An 18792-nucleotide genomic window follows, 5' to 3' on the forward strand; every position below is an offset into this window, starting at 1 on the left:
ATCTCCATTGCTGACTTTTGTATCCACTAAGAAGGTTTTTTCCACATACAATTGACAGCTAGGTGTCATAAAAGCTTAAGCTTTGATCATTCCAGTAAAATTATTGTTTTAGATTTTAACATTTACTCTGTATCTATATCTAGAAAAAAAGAAAGGGAAATTTGATAGCAGTGTGTTGTAAAACTAGAGGTACTCTATAAACATTAGTTTCAGAAAGGGATGATTTTGCAATTTTTCTTCCACCTTGATAAATGTATATCATCAGGTTTTAATAGGCACTGCTGGGCTCTGTATCAGACTCTGAACTTCAGTCCTCATTACACTCAATAAAACCACTAACTTTTATTCAGTAGTTACACCATTAGCTACTAACTGCCATTAGTCTCTTCATGTGTTTGCTGAGGTATCAAACAAGTCAGTCTTCCTTAAAAAAATGACGTTTTTGAATTCTTGAAAAGTTTTCTTCTAAAATAAGTACTCCAAATCCTGGTCGCTAGTGGCTTCTGTTTCACTAGACCTCTGAAGTTTGGGTATTTTTACTAAACTCCTGGATTACAATTAAATCTATTGCTAACACATAGGAAAGGTCATGTGGGAGTCTGAAAATTTATTATTTAGGTTACACATATGAAAATCAGAAACAAAAGAAAGCGGTTTTTCATGTAAAACTTGAATGATTATGAAAGAAAAATAATAATAAATCAGTACTTTTGCCAGAAAGAAGCTATCAGGCTCTCCTTCTTTGTCAATTGATACTATTTTAGGAAAAATATTTCTTCTGCCAAGCTCTGAGTTGATTATTTTGATATTGTATGTGAGAATGTGCTTACTTTTCCTACAGTTTAGAGAAATACAAAACAACAAAGAGATAAAGAAACCTATTTTTCTGTTAGGGGACTGTAGGTTTGAAGGTGAACATGCCTCCCATTCAGGTATGCCAGGAGGTGGAAGTCAGCCATGTACCAATTGTTCTAGGCCTCCTAGAATGCTCCACATTTTGGAAAGATACTTGACCAAATATATATATATATATTTTGTCAAACACTCCTGACAGAAAAACAGGACCAACCTCCTTTCTTCAAGTTTGGGCAGGAGGCAGCTGGATCAGGAAAGGCAAGAGAGAGAGAGGATAGGAGGGTTATAACAGGGAGAAGAAAATAGGGGTAGGCAAAGTAGAATCCCCAGTCCTTCAGGCCGTGAGTCTGCTGATTTGGTGTCAATGGCCAGCCGCTTAGCATTGTTCTGGGTATCCACTGATTAAGGTTCAGGGATGGAGAAAAAAATACGTTCAGTGAAGACAGCTTTTTGCCAAGGAATTACAAAGTAAAATTTAGTCCACTTTTTTAAAGCTCCTTGTCATTCTGTTGAAAAACTCTAGGAAAAAAAAGTTGGTGAGTGGAGTGGAATATTTGTAACTATTTTCATCCAGTACTTAGTCCTAAATCCAGCTCAAGTAGTCATTTCTATCCTTACTTTGTTTAGAAGCATGGAACATACCACAGTCTGTGACTTCCATTAAAGTCTTTCTTTGAACTGTTGATCTTTCTGTCTTGTTTTTGTCTGCAGACCTGTTATTACAAGCTATTATTACATTTTAATCCAATTCCCATCCTGGAATTCAGTGTCAGCAGTGGTCTGTAGCGCTCCACTTAACTCCAGTATTGGGCAGCTGGATTTGGGCTGCTAGTGCCTGAGTTGTTCACGCAGCGTATCTCCACTATTACTTTCCTCCAAAACCCTCCAAGCAGGAGAAGTGGCCTGCCGAGGAGGTCTTTTGCCTTTGAGGATCAGATAGTCTTCTAGCTTCCATGTTAAGATTTTTCACAACACCTTTTTGGCAGCTGTGTGTTCTGGCTAACTTGCCAGGAATTTGGGTAAAAGCTATTGGAGACTAGCAGCAGTCTGGTGATTTTCTTGTATCCATATTACAACTTCAGGCATTTCCTGATAGTTACAGCAGAACCCACATTAAATTGACTCAATGACATAAATTCAATTCAGCTAATACCCATTTCTTCCTCTATTATGCTTCTTTTTTTGAACACAGTTTGAGGAGGGAAAAATCAGCTCCTGCAATAAACACATGTATGCTATATTGGCCTCACCCACATAACATATTTGCATCTCTTTCTGAAAATGTTGCAGTACATTGTAAAAAATAAAATTTCTTTCATGACTTTTCCATTTCCCAATTAATTTATCTTCCTAAGTAATCCTGCCAGTCTTGGTCTTCTCAAAACACAATTTATTTTCTGTAAATTGTTTTAATGGAAATTAAAAGATTCCACTTTTAAATTAAAAAGCAGTTTGCCTGAGTTTCTGTAACTGAAATATCTAAGATAACATACAAGACATTGTAAATATAATCCTGACATTTTGTGTAATGCAACACTGAAACCTCTTCAGATGTTATTCAGCTACTTCAATGATATAGAAATGTGTGAAATAACTCCAATGTCTGTACAAGATCTTCAAGGTTACCAAAACTGAAATCCTTTTATTTATGATTTTTAAACAGATGAATTCATGATGAAATTTAAAGTCTCTCTTTTTGTGTTATGATCAGACAAAAGGCAGTGTTTAAATAACGTCAAGGTTGACTGCCAAAACAACTGAAGCTAGCAAATGTGAAGTAAAGCCAACACACTGTTCTTACCTCATAGTGGTATTAAAAAGAGAAAAAGCTTAAGCCCATCATAGAACAGAAAGAAGCAACAGTCAAAACATGATAAATAAAATGCAGTAATACTGAGGAAAAAAAATGAAACAATAAATAAAAAAATGCTAAATCAACCTAATCTTTTTTTTTTTTTTAAAGTGTTCACTGTGTTTCTTGAGGAAAAATTCAGAGGAGTTGTAAGCCTTAGATTAGTAGCTTTTAATAAGAAAGCTGATGAGTCCATTAGCTCAAGATGCTCTAATAAGAAGGAAGAAAAGACTGTGCTAAATACTTCATTGGGTATGGAAGCATTAAAAAGTAGAGATAAAAAGAAAAGTTAATGAATAGGAAAAGAAGCCATTGGAGATAAGGCTAACTCCAATTTCGAATATTAAAATACTTTTCATTAAAGGTAGAAAGGAAAGATCTGATGCTGTCCTATGGTATACAATACTCTTTGATATGCATTTTGCAAATGTAGGTACTTCCATTGAAATTTCCTTCCTGCATGACTTACGAAGATGTGCAGTTAACAGTGAACATTCATACTGGAGCAAAACCTTCTGAAATGCATGTATATCTACTACAAAACATCATATCATGGATTTCATATCTAAATCCTTTGAAGGCTAAAATTCTATAAAGTGGGTCATTTAAATCTTTTGTTAGAGGCCTCAGTTTCAGTCAGCCACCTCTATTATTACTTTTGTGGTTGGTAGTTATATGTATGTTTTCGGTCCAATCCTGGACAATATGGTGTCATAAAGGCCTTGCAAAGTCCCGAATTAATTTTCCAGTCATGATTACTTTTTCAATCAATGTGATCTCACTTCAGTCACTTGACAAGGAATCCATGTTCCTTTCAAAGGACATATGGCTCACCTACAGTTCTTCCTTCTGACATGGACAAGACGTGGTTGCATACAACAGGCTGTGGTCAATGGGTTTAACCATCATCCATGCAAACTTGCACAAATGTTTCTTGTTGCAGTCCTTTTGCCAATATATCACATTCCTACGGTTTAGATTCGCGCCAGCACATGCGTCGTACCACCAGCCTCCCCCAGGAATGCCATTGTGTTCTAGTTTGGCACAGTTCTGAAAGTAATTGTCATTGTCTTTGTCCTTGGTGGTGAACTTCTGGTTGTCATGGAGGTAAGCTTCTGTGTCCAGGGTCAGAGCATCAGTTGCGTTGCCTTTGTATAGGCCAACCCTAATTCGGTATTGAGACTTTTCATCTTCAATAAGGAATGGTTCATACTGTCCCCATTTGATTTCAGCATTTAGATCTACAAGTTTAACTCCAAGTATATATTGCACAGTGCTTCCTGTTAACTGATGCATATATTCATTTCCTAGCCAGTGGTTGTCATGAACAGAGCCAAATCCATATTTGTAATCCTGCCAGGTCCTATCAAAGTCGACAGTACTATTGGCTGTAATGTGCTGAATTACTGTCCAGCCACCATCCTGCATATTACAAGAGACAACAATTGGGTCTTCCTTTGGTTGGATGATGTAAAGACCATCTCTGCAATTTCCTTTGGAGTGCTGAAAAATCTCAAAACAATCCCTTGGATAGTCTAAGTAGAAAAAAAAATAGAATTTTAAAGTAAATTTCTGTTCAAATAGTAAATTTTAGATATTGAACTCTGTTCTCTACAGTGAGTGCATGATTGCCTTGATTTGGCTGGAAATGGTCTCAGGCTGACTTCAGCCCAGCTGGTGGGCATCTACTTGGCTAAAGGTGCATGATTTGAGGGCAGAACATGCAGGAAAGCTTCAGAAATTCAAATAAGCTTTTATTAACCTGTTGTAATATGGAAGTGTGGTTTTGCATTTATGATGGAAATATGTTTAAAAAAATGTATGTACAGACTGTTCCTTTTCCTCCTAAGTTTCTCCAGTTTGAATAGTCAGCAAGTTACTAATTCCCTATGCCTTGTGCTGGACCATTGTGTCTAATAACTAGAGATAGCCTTATCCTCAACAAATAAATCTAATTTCTCTCTAACTGATTTATGCTTCAGGTATCCAATTCACCATCCTTGCATTAAATTCCTATCAATATGCCATGCACAGATAAAAAGGGAGGTTATCAAAGTACAGTTCTTGCTAATACAAAACTTAAAAACATCCGTGAGTCTTCTTGGCAACAGTTCTTGTCACTCAATCTCCACATTAATCTTACTACTGATTTGCAGATAAAGCTACAGTGCCATGCAATGCTGAACACTGACATCAGAAAAATAGGTGAAAGTGATTTTTTCATTATACCACTTATCCAGTAGATTCAGAAGTGATAAAAACAGCATATAAGGTTTGGGATGACCTTCTTTATTGGTCTGAAATATATATGTAATGTATTTTTAAATGTAAGTTGCTTATAAAGTAACTTTTACTATAGTATAACAGCAAGCAGCTCTAAGACTAAGGCATGATGCCGTACGTTTTAGAATTGACTAGATTTCTAAGAACCAGAACATAATTTATTTAAATACACATTTATGTATGTATGAATTCACGTACAGATAAATTCTTTCTTAAAGTAGGATGTTATTCAGTGTCTATTCCATTACTCAGAAACATGCTTATGAGTTGTAATCACTCACTCCTTCACAGAGTTGAAAGGCACATCATTATGTCATATATTATATATTATATACTAGGGAATACTTCTAATTATATTTAACAGAGACTATGTAATTTGTATTTAACAAAGACATAACCATTTTAATAACTCTACCAGAATATTTCCTACAGACCACCTGTTATATAATATGACAGTTTTTCAGACACAGGAACTCCAAAGTTCTGTCCTGACAATAACCGATAGGAATTTAGGTACCTCACCTAGAAATTAAGTTTTGTTTTGTTTTTATGAAATTAAGTTTTGTTTTGTTTTTAAACAAATTGTTCTGGGAAGCTGGGATAGTTCACGGAAAGTGTGGCAAAAGGTCCTAACTTCTTTTGCAAAATCATAAAACAACTAAGTAAAAATATTTCCAAAGATAAAATTTTAAAATAAAAACTTGGAAAACAACCCTTTTCCTTGTGCGAATCGTTGGCTGGAGAGCCCCTGGTGATTGTTTTACTGAACACATTTTTATTCCCTAGTTATAAGTCATAATGTACTGTGAGGACAACTGTATTTTTAATCAGCTTTTACTTTGTAAGGGTAATTTCTGTTAGGATAACAAGTTCTGATATTATTTAATGTAAGATACATCTTCCATTCCTTAGTTGTTTTATTAGCTTTTCATCTGCAAATTCATCTCCTAGAATGTGGATAAAATTTATACACAGTATTGCAGATGGCCATATATGGTGCCACTGATTCATCCCAAGTCTTTTTAGAAATATCTCTGATGATGTATTGTAGGATTAAATTTGTAGCTCCTAGTTTTCTTAATCTAGACTTTAGTCTTTGGATCTTTGTAAGTGGTAAGTCCTCACTTGCAGTAAAACCTGGAATTTTGTACTTTATTTTTTCATCCCATTGGTATTGCTCGAGAACATCCATTTATTTATTTTTTCTGTGTAATATTCTGACTGTATTGACATTTCTCTACATCATGTTATCATTAAATTTTATCAGCATATTCCTATTTTGTTTCAGTACAGGTAAAAAGAATACTGAAAAGTTCACTTACAAGCAAACACTTCCAGTCTCCCCTTAATTTTACTGTTTACTTTTCTATTGATGTCATTGCCCTTTTCAGCTTCTACTGAAATGACAGTGTACCACTATCTTCTCTGATTTAATGTTATTGTATGAAGTATTGTACCATAGGTTTCGTAAAAGTCCAGCTGGCCTAAACCTGTTAAATACTATTATTCATAATACCCTTATTGTATTAAATATAGCCTTTTATATTTATGTTCAGAAGTTTGCTGGTGCTTTTAAGCCACTCAGGGCAGTTTTACAGTAGTATATAAGCCTTCTGTGGTCTTACTTTTAGGCCTTTCATTGCCTAATAGAATCTCCAGCCAGGAAAAAACCACTTCATCTCAATACTATCTGCAAGAAATTATCAAATATCCCGATAAGAGAAGAACTTTGTATATGACTCTGGCCCTCATTTTTAAAGCATTCAACTGGTAGACATAGACCTGATCCTGCAAGTTTATACAGAATGATGATTTAAGTATACAGTGGTGTTCAGGCCAGTAATATATACAGTAACACTTGTATTTGCTTAGTGAATATTATTAGTGCAAAATAGAACAGCTTCTGTTAACATATTGAAAAAAAAAAAAAACACACCTTGGCTGGCTGTTTACAGGATTCACTTGAAAAGTGAATTTTATATAGACACCCAATTGCCATCAGTCAAGGGGGAAAATGAACCAACCTCAGTACTCCTTTTGGCTGCATTTTATGTGGGATCTACTCAGGTAAATGCATTAGAAAACTTACCATATTGGACCTCACAAGCTAGATAGGCAGAGCAATGTCTCAGTTCTAAGTTTCAATGAGATTTAGGGCCTGAGGTGTTAGATATAACCAAAATATGATGGTTAAAAGAATAAGTCTTTAATTGTCTCAAAATATTTTAGATGAATATTTTAAACAGTTAATTTCTCTTGAATTAGGCAGCAGCTGAGCAAGGGCTTTAAAGATTATGGATTTTGTGGCAGGACGTGTTCATATTTCAAAGTATTGCTGCAGAGCAAGCTTTCAAATATGTTGAAAATGTTCCAAAAAAGCAACAAAGTAAAACACAGCATGCATCCAGATCACTCACTCTCTTCATGAGTACCTTTTTCATTGATGTTAGCCAGTCTCTCATAGCCTCTTTGAGGGAGAAGGTGGGCATTAGCCAAGACCACTGCCTCTTTGGTCATCACTGACACAGGGAAATGAAAAAGCAAGAATAGAACAAATCCCACTGAACTCTTCAGCAGCATCTTCTGAGTCAGTCCTCCTGCAGCAATGCAGAACTATAACACAGACTGGAACTGAAAATTGAAAGATTTATGACTTTTAGTTTGAATGTCCTGAAGGAGAAATAGATTGAAACACCTGCTTTCCATACAGTGAGCTTCTGTCAAAAATTGGCTTCTTCCATCTTTCACTGACATCTCCCTCCCCTGATGTTTTGCAATCTACTTCCAGCTGACGTGGAGTCCAGTGCTGCGTCACTTAGACATATTCACTTCTGTTACCTTGTGCCTTGATGGGCAGTAAAATACAACCTATTATTGTATGACAAAAGGTCATAGAAAATAACATAAGGACAAAACTTAAAAACACATATTTATCAGAATTAAAGTTTGCTTATTGCCCAAGTCCAAACTGTATGGAAACAGAGACATTAACAGACCATCTGGCACGAACAGGAACACTGGCTCTGCTGACTATCTGTCTATACTTCAAACAGTGCTCAAAATCATGGCTTCCTAGTACTGTGAGTATTTTCATGCGCTGGAGAATGCACTTCAGCAATTCTGGACTATGCTCTGGATGAATTTTCATCTGTAGCTTTAAATAGGCTTAACCCAGACCGAAAGGGGGTGAAACAAAAAAATAGAATCAAAACACTTTTGAGCCTCATTTTGTCCTCTTTTCTTTTTTTTTTTTTGGGGGGGGGTATTGGGGGGGTGTTACATGTCTAGTAACTCTCCATCCAACACAGAAAGGTTTAGGCTCTTACTGTATTAAATCCTGGGGTCCTCATCCCAGCAAATATCAGTCTGATGGAAGAGGAATTTCAGTATCAATGACAGCTCAGACTGAATCAGGATAACATATGTTTCCCATACTCTCAAAGGACACTTTAACTTAGAATCTAGCCAAACCCTTCTGATGAAGGCAGAGTACACGTCTAGCAAGCAGCTCTTTGGTCAGAGCTTACTTCCTGCCAGCGTCAGCACAACTGACATAGACCAGCTCCCTTCTCGACAGTGTTTTATATTGCAACAGAGCCACATTCCTTATGAATCTGATTCAGTAGCAGATCCAACTTCTAGAGTGAAGAATTATAAAGCACATTTTTGTTTAAATGTTTGAGATAAATCATTGAAATAAAAGTCAGGCTTGAGAATTAATTTTTATACCTACCATATAGAAAACCAGTGAAACATTTTCTACTCTAAAACTATTCAGTGATAATTCTGATTTACTATTAACATACAATTTATTACATCCAAAGCTGATCATCTGACATTGTAATAAACTGGAAAATTCCCTTCCATGAAATTCAACACATGGTTCCCCCTACAGCACTTAAGTTCTGCTGTGTTTGCATTTCTCACTGTCATGTAATCCTTTTACTGAAAGCTTCTATCATTATTATTAAAAAAAAAATTGTTATTAGAAATGACTATAAATCAAAACCCAACCTACAAGCATCACTGCATCACTTAGCTTTAGGAAATCTGTATTTGGATCTGGATTTTCTTTTTTACCCGTTTTTTTCCTTTTGCATTTTTGAGTGAGTCAGTCTTTTTTCTTCCCCTATATTTACAGTACACATTGAAACGATTTACAGATCCATTTAATTCTAGAATAGAAGTTGGTATTATTAAGAAAGCAACTGAGGAAAACAGCACTAGGCAGGCACCTTACCTCTTTCAGTGAAGCTTAGCAAAGACAGAAGTGCACGCAAACGCATGAGCTCATTCTCTACAGTTGTACTTTGCCTGCTACTCAAGTCCAGGTGAATAAATCAGCTCCAACACACTATCTCAAACGTAGAAGGGCAGCAAAATTGTATCTTCAATATTTCACATTGTGCTTACTCTGGTGTACTTTGGTCTGACATATTCCACTTGCAAGTAAGTATATATGAACCATAAAGTACAAAGTTCTTCCATAAGGATTAAAGTAATACCGTAACTAAATTAATTTCCATGAGTAATAAATAGACATAGCAATGGATAAAAGGTTTTAGTTCAGAGCATTACTTATGTTGCTTATACACATAACAGGTAGTCGTTGACATTTACTATGTCATTTTACACAGGTAAATTAACCAGATGCTATACTGCTAGTATAAATCTATCTCTCTATATATATAGATTAAAATCACATAAAGAAAACTTAATTTTTAAGTATTAGGAAGAAACTGCCCCTAAACCATGTTTTTGCTTCAGACTTATTCACATTAAAACACGTAGTAACGTCTCAAAGTTTTAAAAAGCGAAGATGAAAAAAAAAAGCAGAACTGGTTGGTTAATAGGTTTGTATTTTAGTTTATTTGGATTAACAAGAGTTGATTAATGGTCATTCAGGTCAAAACGTGAATGAATTAGATGAATTAATTGTTGCTATATATTCTTGCACCTGAAAGTTGTATTGTCTATCTGGATGACAACTGATCTAGCATTTATCCTTTTCAAGATGAATCAACACTTTTTGGTGCTCCTTGATCTACCCTGCAACCCAGTTTGAACACTTCCTGTATCCCTGAAAAAAGCTGCAATTAAATCTTAAGGAGTATTTAAGTCCCATGCATCCTCTACTTGAGGATTTGTTCTATGCATAATTTCTGTTCTTCAATAATTCATCCTCAGTGAAAGCACAACATATGAGGATTTGTATTTCATATGCAATTAAATAGAAATAAAAGAAAACAAACAGTCCATAGAAATACTTCTGTGCCTTTGAACAGCTTTGACTCTGAATTGCTTTGCAACCTTGGCTAAATGCACTTTTGTATCTTCAGATAGGAATAGTAACAAAAAAATGTTTGCAGTTATTTTCACTTGTTCTTGAACTTCCGAGCTGGTAATGGCATGTGCAATATGTGTTTTGTCCAACAAAGCTGGAACCAGTTCTTAAACTGCTAAGACACATTGCATTTAAGACTATTTTCAACACAGCCTATAAATCCCTTTTTACATATTCACTATTTGTCAAATGAACCATTATTTTGGAAATGAACCAAGGCATCTATCCTTGACTGAATGTAAAACAAAACAAGAAAACAAAACAAGAAAACAAATGCTTCCCTCTTAGAAACATTTGACTTCACAAGTGTTCAGAAATATTTTTTTCAGACTTCTTTATGAAAATACATTTCTTTATTCTGAAGTAAAAACTAAAATATTTTTTTCTAACATATTTTTCATGTCTTCCTGTTGAACCATAGAATAAAGTTGAAAGGAGTAGAAACTTACCTGAATTGAAAAGGATTTGCTTTTAACAAAAACACTGAATTAGGACCTAACTTGAAGAATACATCCAAATCCATCATCATTGAAGACAATGGAAAATAATTGTTTGATTATAAATCAGCTGCCACAGCTGTAATGAAAAACTGCAGTTACTCAGGTAGCTTTGGAAAAGAGTATGATAAGGCACCTTACTTTTTATTCTAAAGGTTGCAAAAATTGCCAGATACAATTGTTGCAATTGAAAACTGTTGGAGAACATTCATGTGGAAAGCAATTTAGGTGACACAACTTTTAACATGGTAAAATTCCTGATTCTAAGGGAAAAGTGTGTGCAGCATTATAAAGACAATATATTAAAAAAAAAAAAAAAAGGAAGAAAAGGAAAAAAAAAAGCAGGCCAAGATGCTTAGGAAACTATTTGCTATTCTCTGTTGATACACAAGAACAAATACCTTCGCTCTGGAATTTTCAAGATTATACATACATTTGAAAGGGATGGTGTGGATAAATTGACAAAATCATTCCTGAAAGCAATGGTGAAAAGACTAGATGATACGCTGAAAACTCTTAATTCTTAGTGATTTCTATGAGCTAACTAATTCTTAGTGATTTCATTTATTAAATAAGGGACAGAATGCTTCTCGAGTAATTAACAAGTTATTCATGAATGAGATAGTTAAAAAAATGTTGTGTCTAAGAGTTTGATAGTTGGGTTCATACTGTTCACTATCTTCATCAGTGAACTAGATGATCTGACAGCACACAGTCTACGCAAAATTGGGGATGATGCTAACATAATAGATGCTAGAACTTCAGTCCAGAGGAACACTGATAGACTTAAAAGTGGCCAACAACAAAAACAGGAAGAGCAAAGTTCTATGCAGAGTGGTGCACGCCTAATTATCAGTATGGACTGATAACTCACTACTTGAGTAGGAGTCTTGCACCACAGGAAAGACCAAGGAGCTACACTCAACACGTAGCTGACTGTGAACCAGCATGCTCTCATCCTGTATAAGGCAAACCACGTGAGTCACAGTATAAGCAGCATAAAAGATGAAGTTAATATCCCTCTTTACCCCTGGAATATCAAGGCCATGCCTGGAATAGTGTCCATTCTGGGGCCCATCAGTTCATGATGAATGCTTGTAAACTGGAGAGGATCCAGTGAAGGGTACCAAGATGGTCAAGGGCCAACAATATAACCTATGACAAGAGGCTGAAAGAGCTGGGCTTGTTTAGCCAGACAATGAAGATGTTAAGGAATGACCCAGTAGTAGGTTACAAAGGAGATTCATATTGGTCATTTAGGAAACCTTGATCATCAGGAGGAGCGCAGAACAGGAACAGCTTTCTCAGGCAGGTTGTGAAGTCTCCAAGCCTAGAGGTTTTTAAGACTGGCTAGACACAGCATGACAGACCTAAAGTAGTGTTGCTGATGATCCCACTCAAAGTGAAGTTGACTAGAGACCATCAGAAGTTCCCTGCAACCAATATTTCTGTGATCAATTGTCTGGACTTCAGAGATAATAAACAGCAGAAGCATCCAGCATTTCAGGTTTGATCCAAATTTGGCATATTACAAAATACGATTCAAACTCAGTCATATTTTAAACACTTCTTATCTAAGTATCAGTCAGCTTCCCTTTTGGGATAATTTCTACCACTACTACTACAGACATTTAGTAAATTCAATAAGATGAAATTCTTGTTGTCAACGCACCAATTTTACCTCAGGTATCTGATCAAAACCAAATAACAATAATAAAAAAACCCTGAACAGTTAAATTAACAGTATGTAACAGAACATATTTTATTCAACAATTTTAGCTGAATATCAGCCAGAAGATTTTTAGCAAGCAATACAATGATCTTTGATTTGAATCAATTAGCTGTATTGTTTAGTTTAAAATGTTGTAGCCTAACCTTGTAATATGGGAGTCTAAAAATGATTTTCTCATCTGGGGCAAGAAGCAGCTGGGAGCATTGTCATGGCAACCATTTCATTTCCAAAGAGAGATTCTGTGACTTCTGTTGCTCTCTAGCAACTTCACAACTGAAGTAGCATAGCCTGGGGAAAAAGAAAAAAAAAAAAGAAAAAAAGGAGGAGCTTTTCATATACAGAAATATACCATCACAGTAAGTGATTGGAAAGATTACAAAAGAAATGCTTCAGAATGTAATTCAGGCTTTAAATAAAGGAAATTCTCAGTTTGATGAGCCCAGAAAAAAAAAAAAAAAGAATATGTATATATATACACACACACACCCTGGTTTGATTGATGAGAAGCTTGACACGAGCTGGCAATGTGCACTTGCACCCTGGGCTGCATCAAAAAAAAAGCATGGCCAGCAGGTCAAGGGAGGTGATTCTCTCCTTCTACTCTGCTCTCCTGAGACCCCACCTGGAGCACTGCTTCAGCACAAGGTCATGGAAGTATTAGAACGAGTCCAGAGGAGGGCCACAAAGATGATCAAGGGGCTGAAGCACCTCTCCTGTGAAGACATGCTGATGGAGTTGGAGTTGTACAGCTTGAAGAGAAGTATCTGCGTAGACCTTATCGGCCTTCCAGGGCCTAAAGGTGTCCTGCAGGAAAGCTGGGGAGGGACTCTTTTGTCAGGGAGTGCAGTGATAGGACAAGGGCTAATGGCTTTAAACTAAGAGAAGATAGACTTAGATTAGGCATTAGAAAGAAATTCTTTACTCAGTCAGAGGGTGGTGAGGCACTGAAGGTTGCCCAGAGAAGCTGTGGATGCCCCATCCCTGGAGGTGTTCAAGGCCAGGCTGGATGGGGCTTGGAGCAACCTGGTCTGGTGGGAGGTGCCCTGCCCATGGCAGGGGCATTGGAACTGGGTTGTCTTTAAGGTCCCTTCCAACCCAAGCCATTCTGTGATTGCATGCCACACTAATGAGCATCCATGAAGGTGACTGTGGAGTCAAGTCTCTCCTGGAATTGATTATCGCAGATCTCAGACACAGACACAGATTTCTAGGTTGGAAGAGACCTCAAGATCATCGAGTCCAACCTCCGACCTAACACTAAGTACTCCACTAAACCATATCGCTAAGCTCTACATCTAAATGTCTTTTAAAGACCTCCAGGGATGGTGACTCCACCACCTCCCTGGGCAGCCCGTTCCAATGCTTAATAACCCTTTCGGTAAAGAAGTACTTCCTAACATCCAACCTAAAACTCCCCTGACGCAACTTTCGCCCATTCCCCCTCGTCCTGTCACCAGGCACGTGGGAGAACAGACCAACCCCCACCTCTCTACAGCCTCCTTTAAGGTACCTGTAGAGAGCGATGAGGTCGCCCCTGAGCCTCCTCTTCTCCAGGCTGAACAAGCCCAGCTCCCTCAGCCGCTCCTCGTAAGACTTGTTCTCCAGACCCCTCACCAGCTTGGTCGCCCTTCTCTGGACTCGCTCGAGCACGTCCATGTCTTTCCTGTAGCGAGGGGCCCAAAACTGAACACAGTACTCGAGGTGTGGCCTCACCAGAGCCGAGTACAGGGGCACAATCACTTCCCTAGACCTGCTGGCCACACTGCTTCTTATACAAGCCAGGATGCTGTTGGCCTTCTTGGCCACCTGAGCACACTGCTGGCTCATATTCAGCCGACTATCAACCAGTACTCCCAGGTCCTTCTCGGCCAGGCAGCTTTCCAGCCACTCATCTCCCAGCCTGTAGCGCTGCTTGGGGTTGTTGCGCCCCAGATGCAGGACCCGGCACTTGGCCTTGTTGAACTTCATACAGTTGACCTCAGCCCATCGCTCCAGCCTATCCAGATCCTCCTGCAGAGCCTTCCTGCCCTCGAGCAGATCGACACACGCACTTAGCTTGGTGTCATCTGCAAACTTACTGAGGGTGCACTGGACGCCCTCATCCAGATCATCGATAAAGATATTAAAGAGGACTGGCCTCAGTACCGAGCCCTGGGGGACACCACTAGTGACCAGCCTCCAACCAGATTTGACTCCATTCACCACAACTCTCTGGGCCCGGCTATCCAGCCAGTTTCTAACCCAGCGAAAGCGTACGCCAGTCCAAGCCCCGAGCAGCCAGTTTCTTGAGGAGAATGTTGTGGGGAACGGTGTCAAAAGCCTTACTGAGGTCAAGGTAAACCACATCCACAGCCTTCCCCTCATCCACCAGGCGCGTCACTTTGTCATAGAAGGAGATCAGGTTCGTCAAGCAGGACCTACCTTTCATAAACCCATGCTGACTGGGCCTGATCGCCTGCTTGCCCTGCAAGTGCCGCGTGATGACCCTCAAGATAATCTGCTCCATGAGCTTTCCTGGCACTGAGGTCAAACTGACAGGCCTATAGTTCCCCGGGTCTGCCCTCCGGCCCTTCTTATAGATGGGCGTCACATTGGCTAGCCGCCAGTCAACTGGGACCTCCCCCGATAGCCAGGACTGCCGATAAATGATGGAAAGCGGCTCGGCCAGCTCCTCCGCCAGTTCCTTCAGTACCCTCGGGTGCATCCCATCCGGCCCCATCGACTTGCGCACATCCAAGCTCCTTAGCAGGTCGCCAACCATTTCCTCATGAATAGCGAAGGCCACATCCTGCTCCCCATCCCCTTCCACCAGCTCAGGGCACTGGGTATCCAGAGAACAACCGGTATTGCCGCTAAAGACTGAGGCAAAGGCGGCATTAAGCACCTCAGCCTTTTCCTCATCCTTAGTAACTAGGTTTCCCCTCGCATCCAGTAAAGGATGGAGATTCTCCTTAGTCCTCCGTTTCGCATTGATATATTTGTGAAAGGATTTTTTGTTGTCTTTAACGGCAGTAGCCAGGTTGAGCTCCAGATGAGCTTTGGCCTTTCTAATTTTCTCCCTGCACAGCCTCGCTACATCCTTGTAGTCCTCCTCAGTGGCCCGCCCTTTTTTCCAAAGATTATAAACCCTCTTTTTTCTGCTAAGCACAAGCCGCAACTCTCTGTTGAGCCAGGCCGGTCTTCTTCCATTTGCCCTTCCATCTTCCATTTGCTTCTTCCATCTCATTTGCCTCAAACCAACTACATGACATAATTTATGAAGGACAACATGCAAATTTCTTGTAAGATGGATTTAAGAAAAGCAGAATTTTTCAGGTGCATTTCTTTCCCATGTGATACTAATACAGTGGGCTGAAACCAGAAGATTACTTCCATGACATTTAATATGCCATTTTTAATGAACCCTGGCCAAGCCTACAGGACTTCTTCCTCTTTTTTTTTCCTCCCCAAAAGGAAAAACTCTAAATTTATTTTGTTAATATTTTCAGCAAACTGTGGCTGACTCTGTATCTTCCTGATACTTTCCTCGGGGTACACTTAAGTGTTTGAAAAAAAATCTATAATAAAATAAGCTTCAGACACCTTACAAAGAAATCACAACAATTTGATCGCATCTTTCCAGGACAAATGACCTCTCCACCACCAGCTGGCTACCTGGTGATAGAAATAATTGGTTGCTAGCACTGAAGCACTTGAAAGCACAAGTGATGTATACAATTACTTCTGCCAGTACCAGCTGAATAGAATTTGCCAGCACAATTTAAACAAGACCCTTGTAGTCCTCATAAAAGTGAAGGGCAAATATAAGTGAAAAAACTCTGTGTAAATACTATGTGAAAAGAAATAGCAGGAAAACAAACTGAACCAAAAGAGAGTATCAATGCTACAATTCAAATCCAAAAATGATGAGAGGATTACACGATGTTTCTCAAAGACTTGCCAGCCATCTCTAGATTCACATGCCTGCTATGTCAGGGACCCTTGCAATGTTACAAGTAGAAATTATTTTCATGAAAGGACCACCTCGATACTTTAATCACATACACTGTGGTTCAATTCTCTGAATGCTTTTGGTAAATATGACAATGGATGCTGCACATATTCCACTGTCAGTCTTAATAACTGCTCCACCTCTCATCCGAGGTCCTCCTCTTTGTATAATAGTATTTAGTGCTGAAAAAAATGTAACCTCTTTAGGAGGCTTAATCTTGATCCCAAACTTCATTAGATATTCCTCATTCTCAAGGTTTTCAACTATGACAGTCAAGAAATTAGATTTTTATTAATGCAGCTCATACATTTCCCACCTGCCGAACTGAAGCAATCTGATCTACACCTGTGAATAATCAAGAAATTGATCCACACCAGTGAATAATCAAGAAAAACAGTTAGGAAATGAAATGCTCCTTCCCACTCCCAAAAATTAGTAACTGCTCAAAATTTTATTTTGTTCTGATTCCATGAATGGGAAATATTATTCTGAGTATTTAACAGGATTCTCCTTGCATCTCCATGATGTGTGCCCTGAAGATCAGCAGGGTTTGGATGTCCTGCTCTCCCATCTCCAACTCAATGCTACACCTGCATATACCAGAGAGCAAAAGAGAAGATTCTTGAAAGAAACCAGAGAGCTTCTGAGAACATTCTAATATTTTAAACTGAAGATACTGCTTTAAAAAAATCTTTTTACTCTTTCTTGGACTGTTTTCAGTAAATTTCACATTTTAATATTACTTTTTAATGTTTGTATTCAGTTTTAAAGAATCTGTTCAAAATCCAATTTTGGTCAAAAAATACCATGAAAAGCTTTCTTTCTGCTGCTTATTCACTACCATTTGCCCTTGAGTGAATGACAATCTTTAATTAATTTTTATTCCTATCAGCCATGCAGAACCAAATACCTAATAAAAATGAGCTCAACTGTAATCTGTTTTGTGCACCATCAATAAAAGAGCTAACTAGCTAAGTTCCACTTACAGAGAAAAGTACGTTGTCATTAAATCTTCAAAACTTTACTGGAAACAAAGCACTGCACACGGGTCACTGCCAGCATAATTTGAAGGAATAATGTGGTTTTAAAAGTAGACAGGTTTTTCCTGAAGAATCTTTAATATTTCTTATGATAAAGGATTCAGGATTCATAATTTCATGATGGATTTTGAAACAAGAATAACGAACAAAAATAATAATACTGTGACCTCAAGGAGCCTTTAACAGCTTAACCTGAAAACAGACTAAACCTGCATACTATTCCTACAGACAATTTTGTGAGTGTAAGATCCCTGAAATATTGTACTTTTTTTTTTTTTATGATGGATAAGTTTGAGAATTTAGCAAAGGCAAAAAACAACTCCAGAAAGGCAGTCTCCACGCACTCTGGAGAGTACAGCAGGAACAGAAGTTGTTCCAGGCAAACATTTGTAGACAAAAAAAGAACTTGAAATCTAGTTAATTAAAAAAGAGAAAATTTTCAGTATTGCAAGTAGCCCTGATGCTACCAGCATATTTACGTGATTTTACAGTAATATTTATTAATTTTTAAAAATATTTTTTCCTTTCCTTCCTTCCTGTCAGAAAGCACAATACAATTAGGACAACTCATTAAAAAAAAAATAGAGATGACTATAAAATACCCTGGAAAATGTAAAACAAACCAAAGAAACCCAAAAATCCCACCCACAAACCCAACAGAACTCCACCACTAGTCTTCCACAGAATAATTACAGGTATTATGGTTGACAATTTCCATACAGGAGCGTAGTTTATAAGTTTGCAGATGCAAAGGATGGTAACTCTACAATAGATCACTGTGAAAAAGCACGAGTCTCTGAGGGTGGATAGTATTTTGGCTCCAAGATTCTCCTTAGTCCTCTCACTTCCCCCATTTCACTGGGAACTCCTTGCTTATTAAAGTTTTTTAAATTTTACCATTACATTTTCAGAGCTCTAAAATGTATTTCCCAAGACCTCTCAGCTACACCAGCATCCACTGTTTGGAAAAATCCTTTACTTTGTTTGCTTTCCAAATGATACAGGAAGCACTAGGCAATATCTGAGGTAATCACTGTTGCTGATCACACATAATCTGCATGCAATTAAATGTCCATTAACAACCACCACGTGGAGATATTTAAATGGATCTTGGTGATGTACACTTTCTACTAAATTGGCAAAGTATACGTACTTAAATTGCATAGATTGCTTTGGAAATCTTGACACGTAGTTACTT

At 37.9% G+C, this 18792-nt stretch overlaps 1 protein-coding gene across 1 annotated transcript; it reads right to left on the bottom strand.

Moving 5' to 3' along the window:
• Window positions 1-2608: 2608 nt before the first annotated feature.
• On the bottom strand, window positions 2609-12844 carry LOC118244536 (fibrinogen-like protein 1-like protein). The gene is made up of 3 exons (XM_035539600.2): window positions 12707-12844; window positions 7423-7621; window positions 2609-4242 (listed from the first exon to the last, which is right to left on the bottom strand). The coding sequence occupies exons 2-3, from the start codon at window positions 7568-7570 to the stop codon at window positions 3542-3544; spliced, it is 849 nt and encodes a 282-aa protein (XP_035395493.1). The 5' UTR covers window positions 7571-7621; window positions 12707-12844; the 3' UTR covers window positions 2609-3541.
• Between the last annotated feature and the right edge of the window lie 5948 nt (window positions 12845-18792).

The sequence above is a fragment of the Cygnus atratus genome, chromosome 5 (assembly GCF_013377495.2).
Source record: "Cygnus atratus isolate AKBS03 ecotype Queensland, Australia chromosome 5, CAtr_DNAZoo_HiC_assembly, whole genome shotgun sequence".
NCBI classification, from domain to species: domain Eukaryota; kingdom Metazoa; phylum Chordata; class Aves; order Anseriformes; family Anatidae; genus Cygnus; species Cygnus atratus.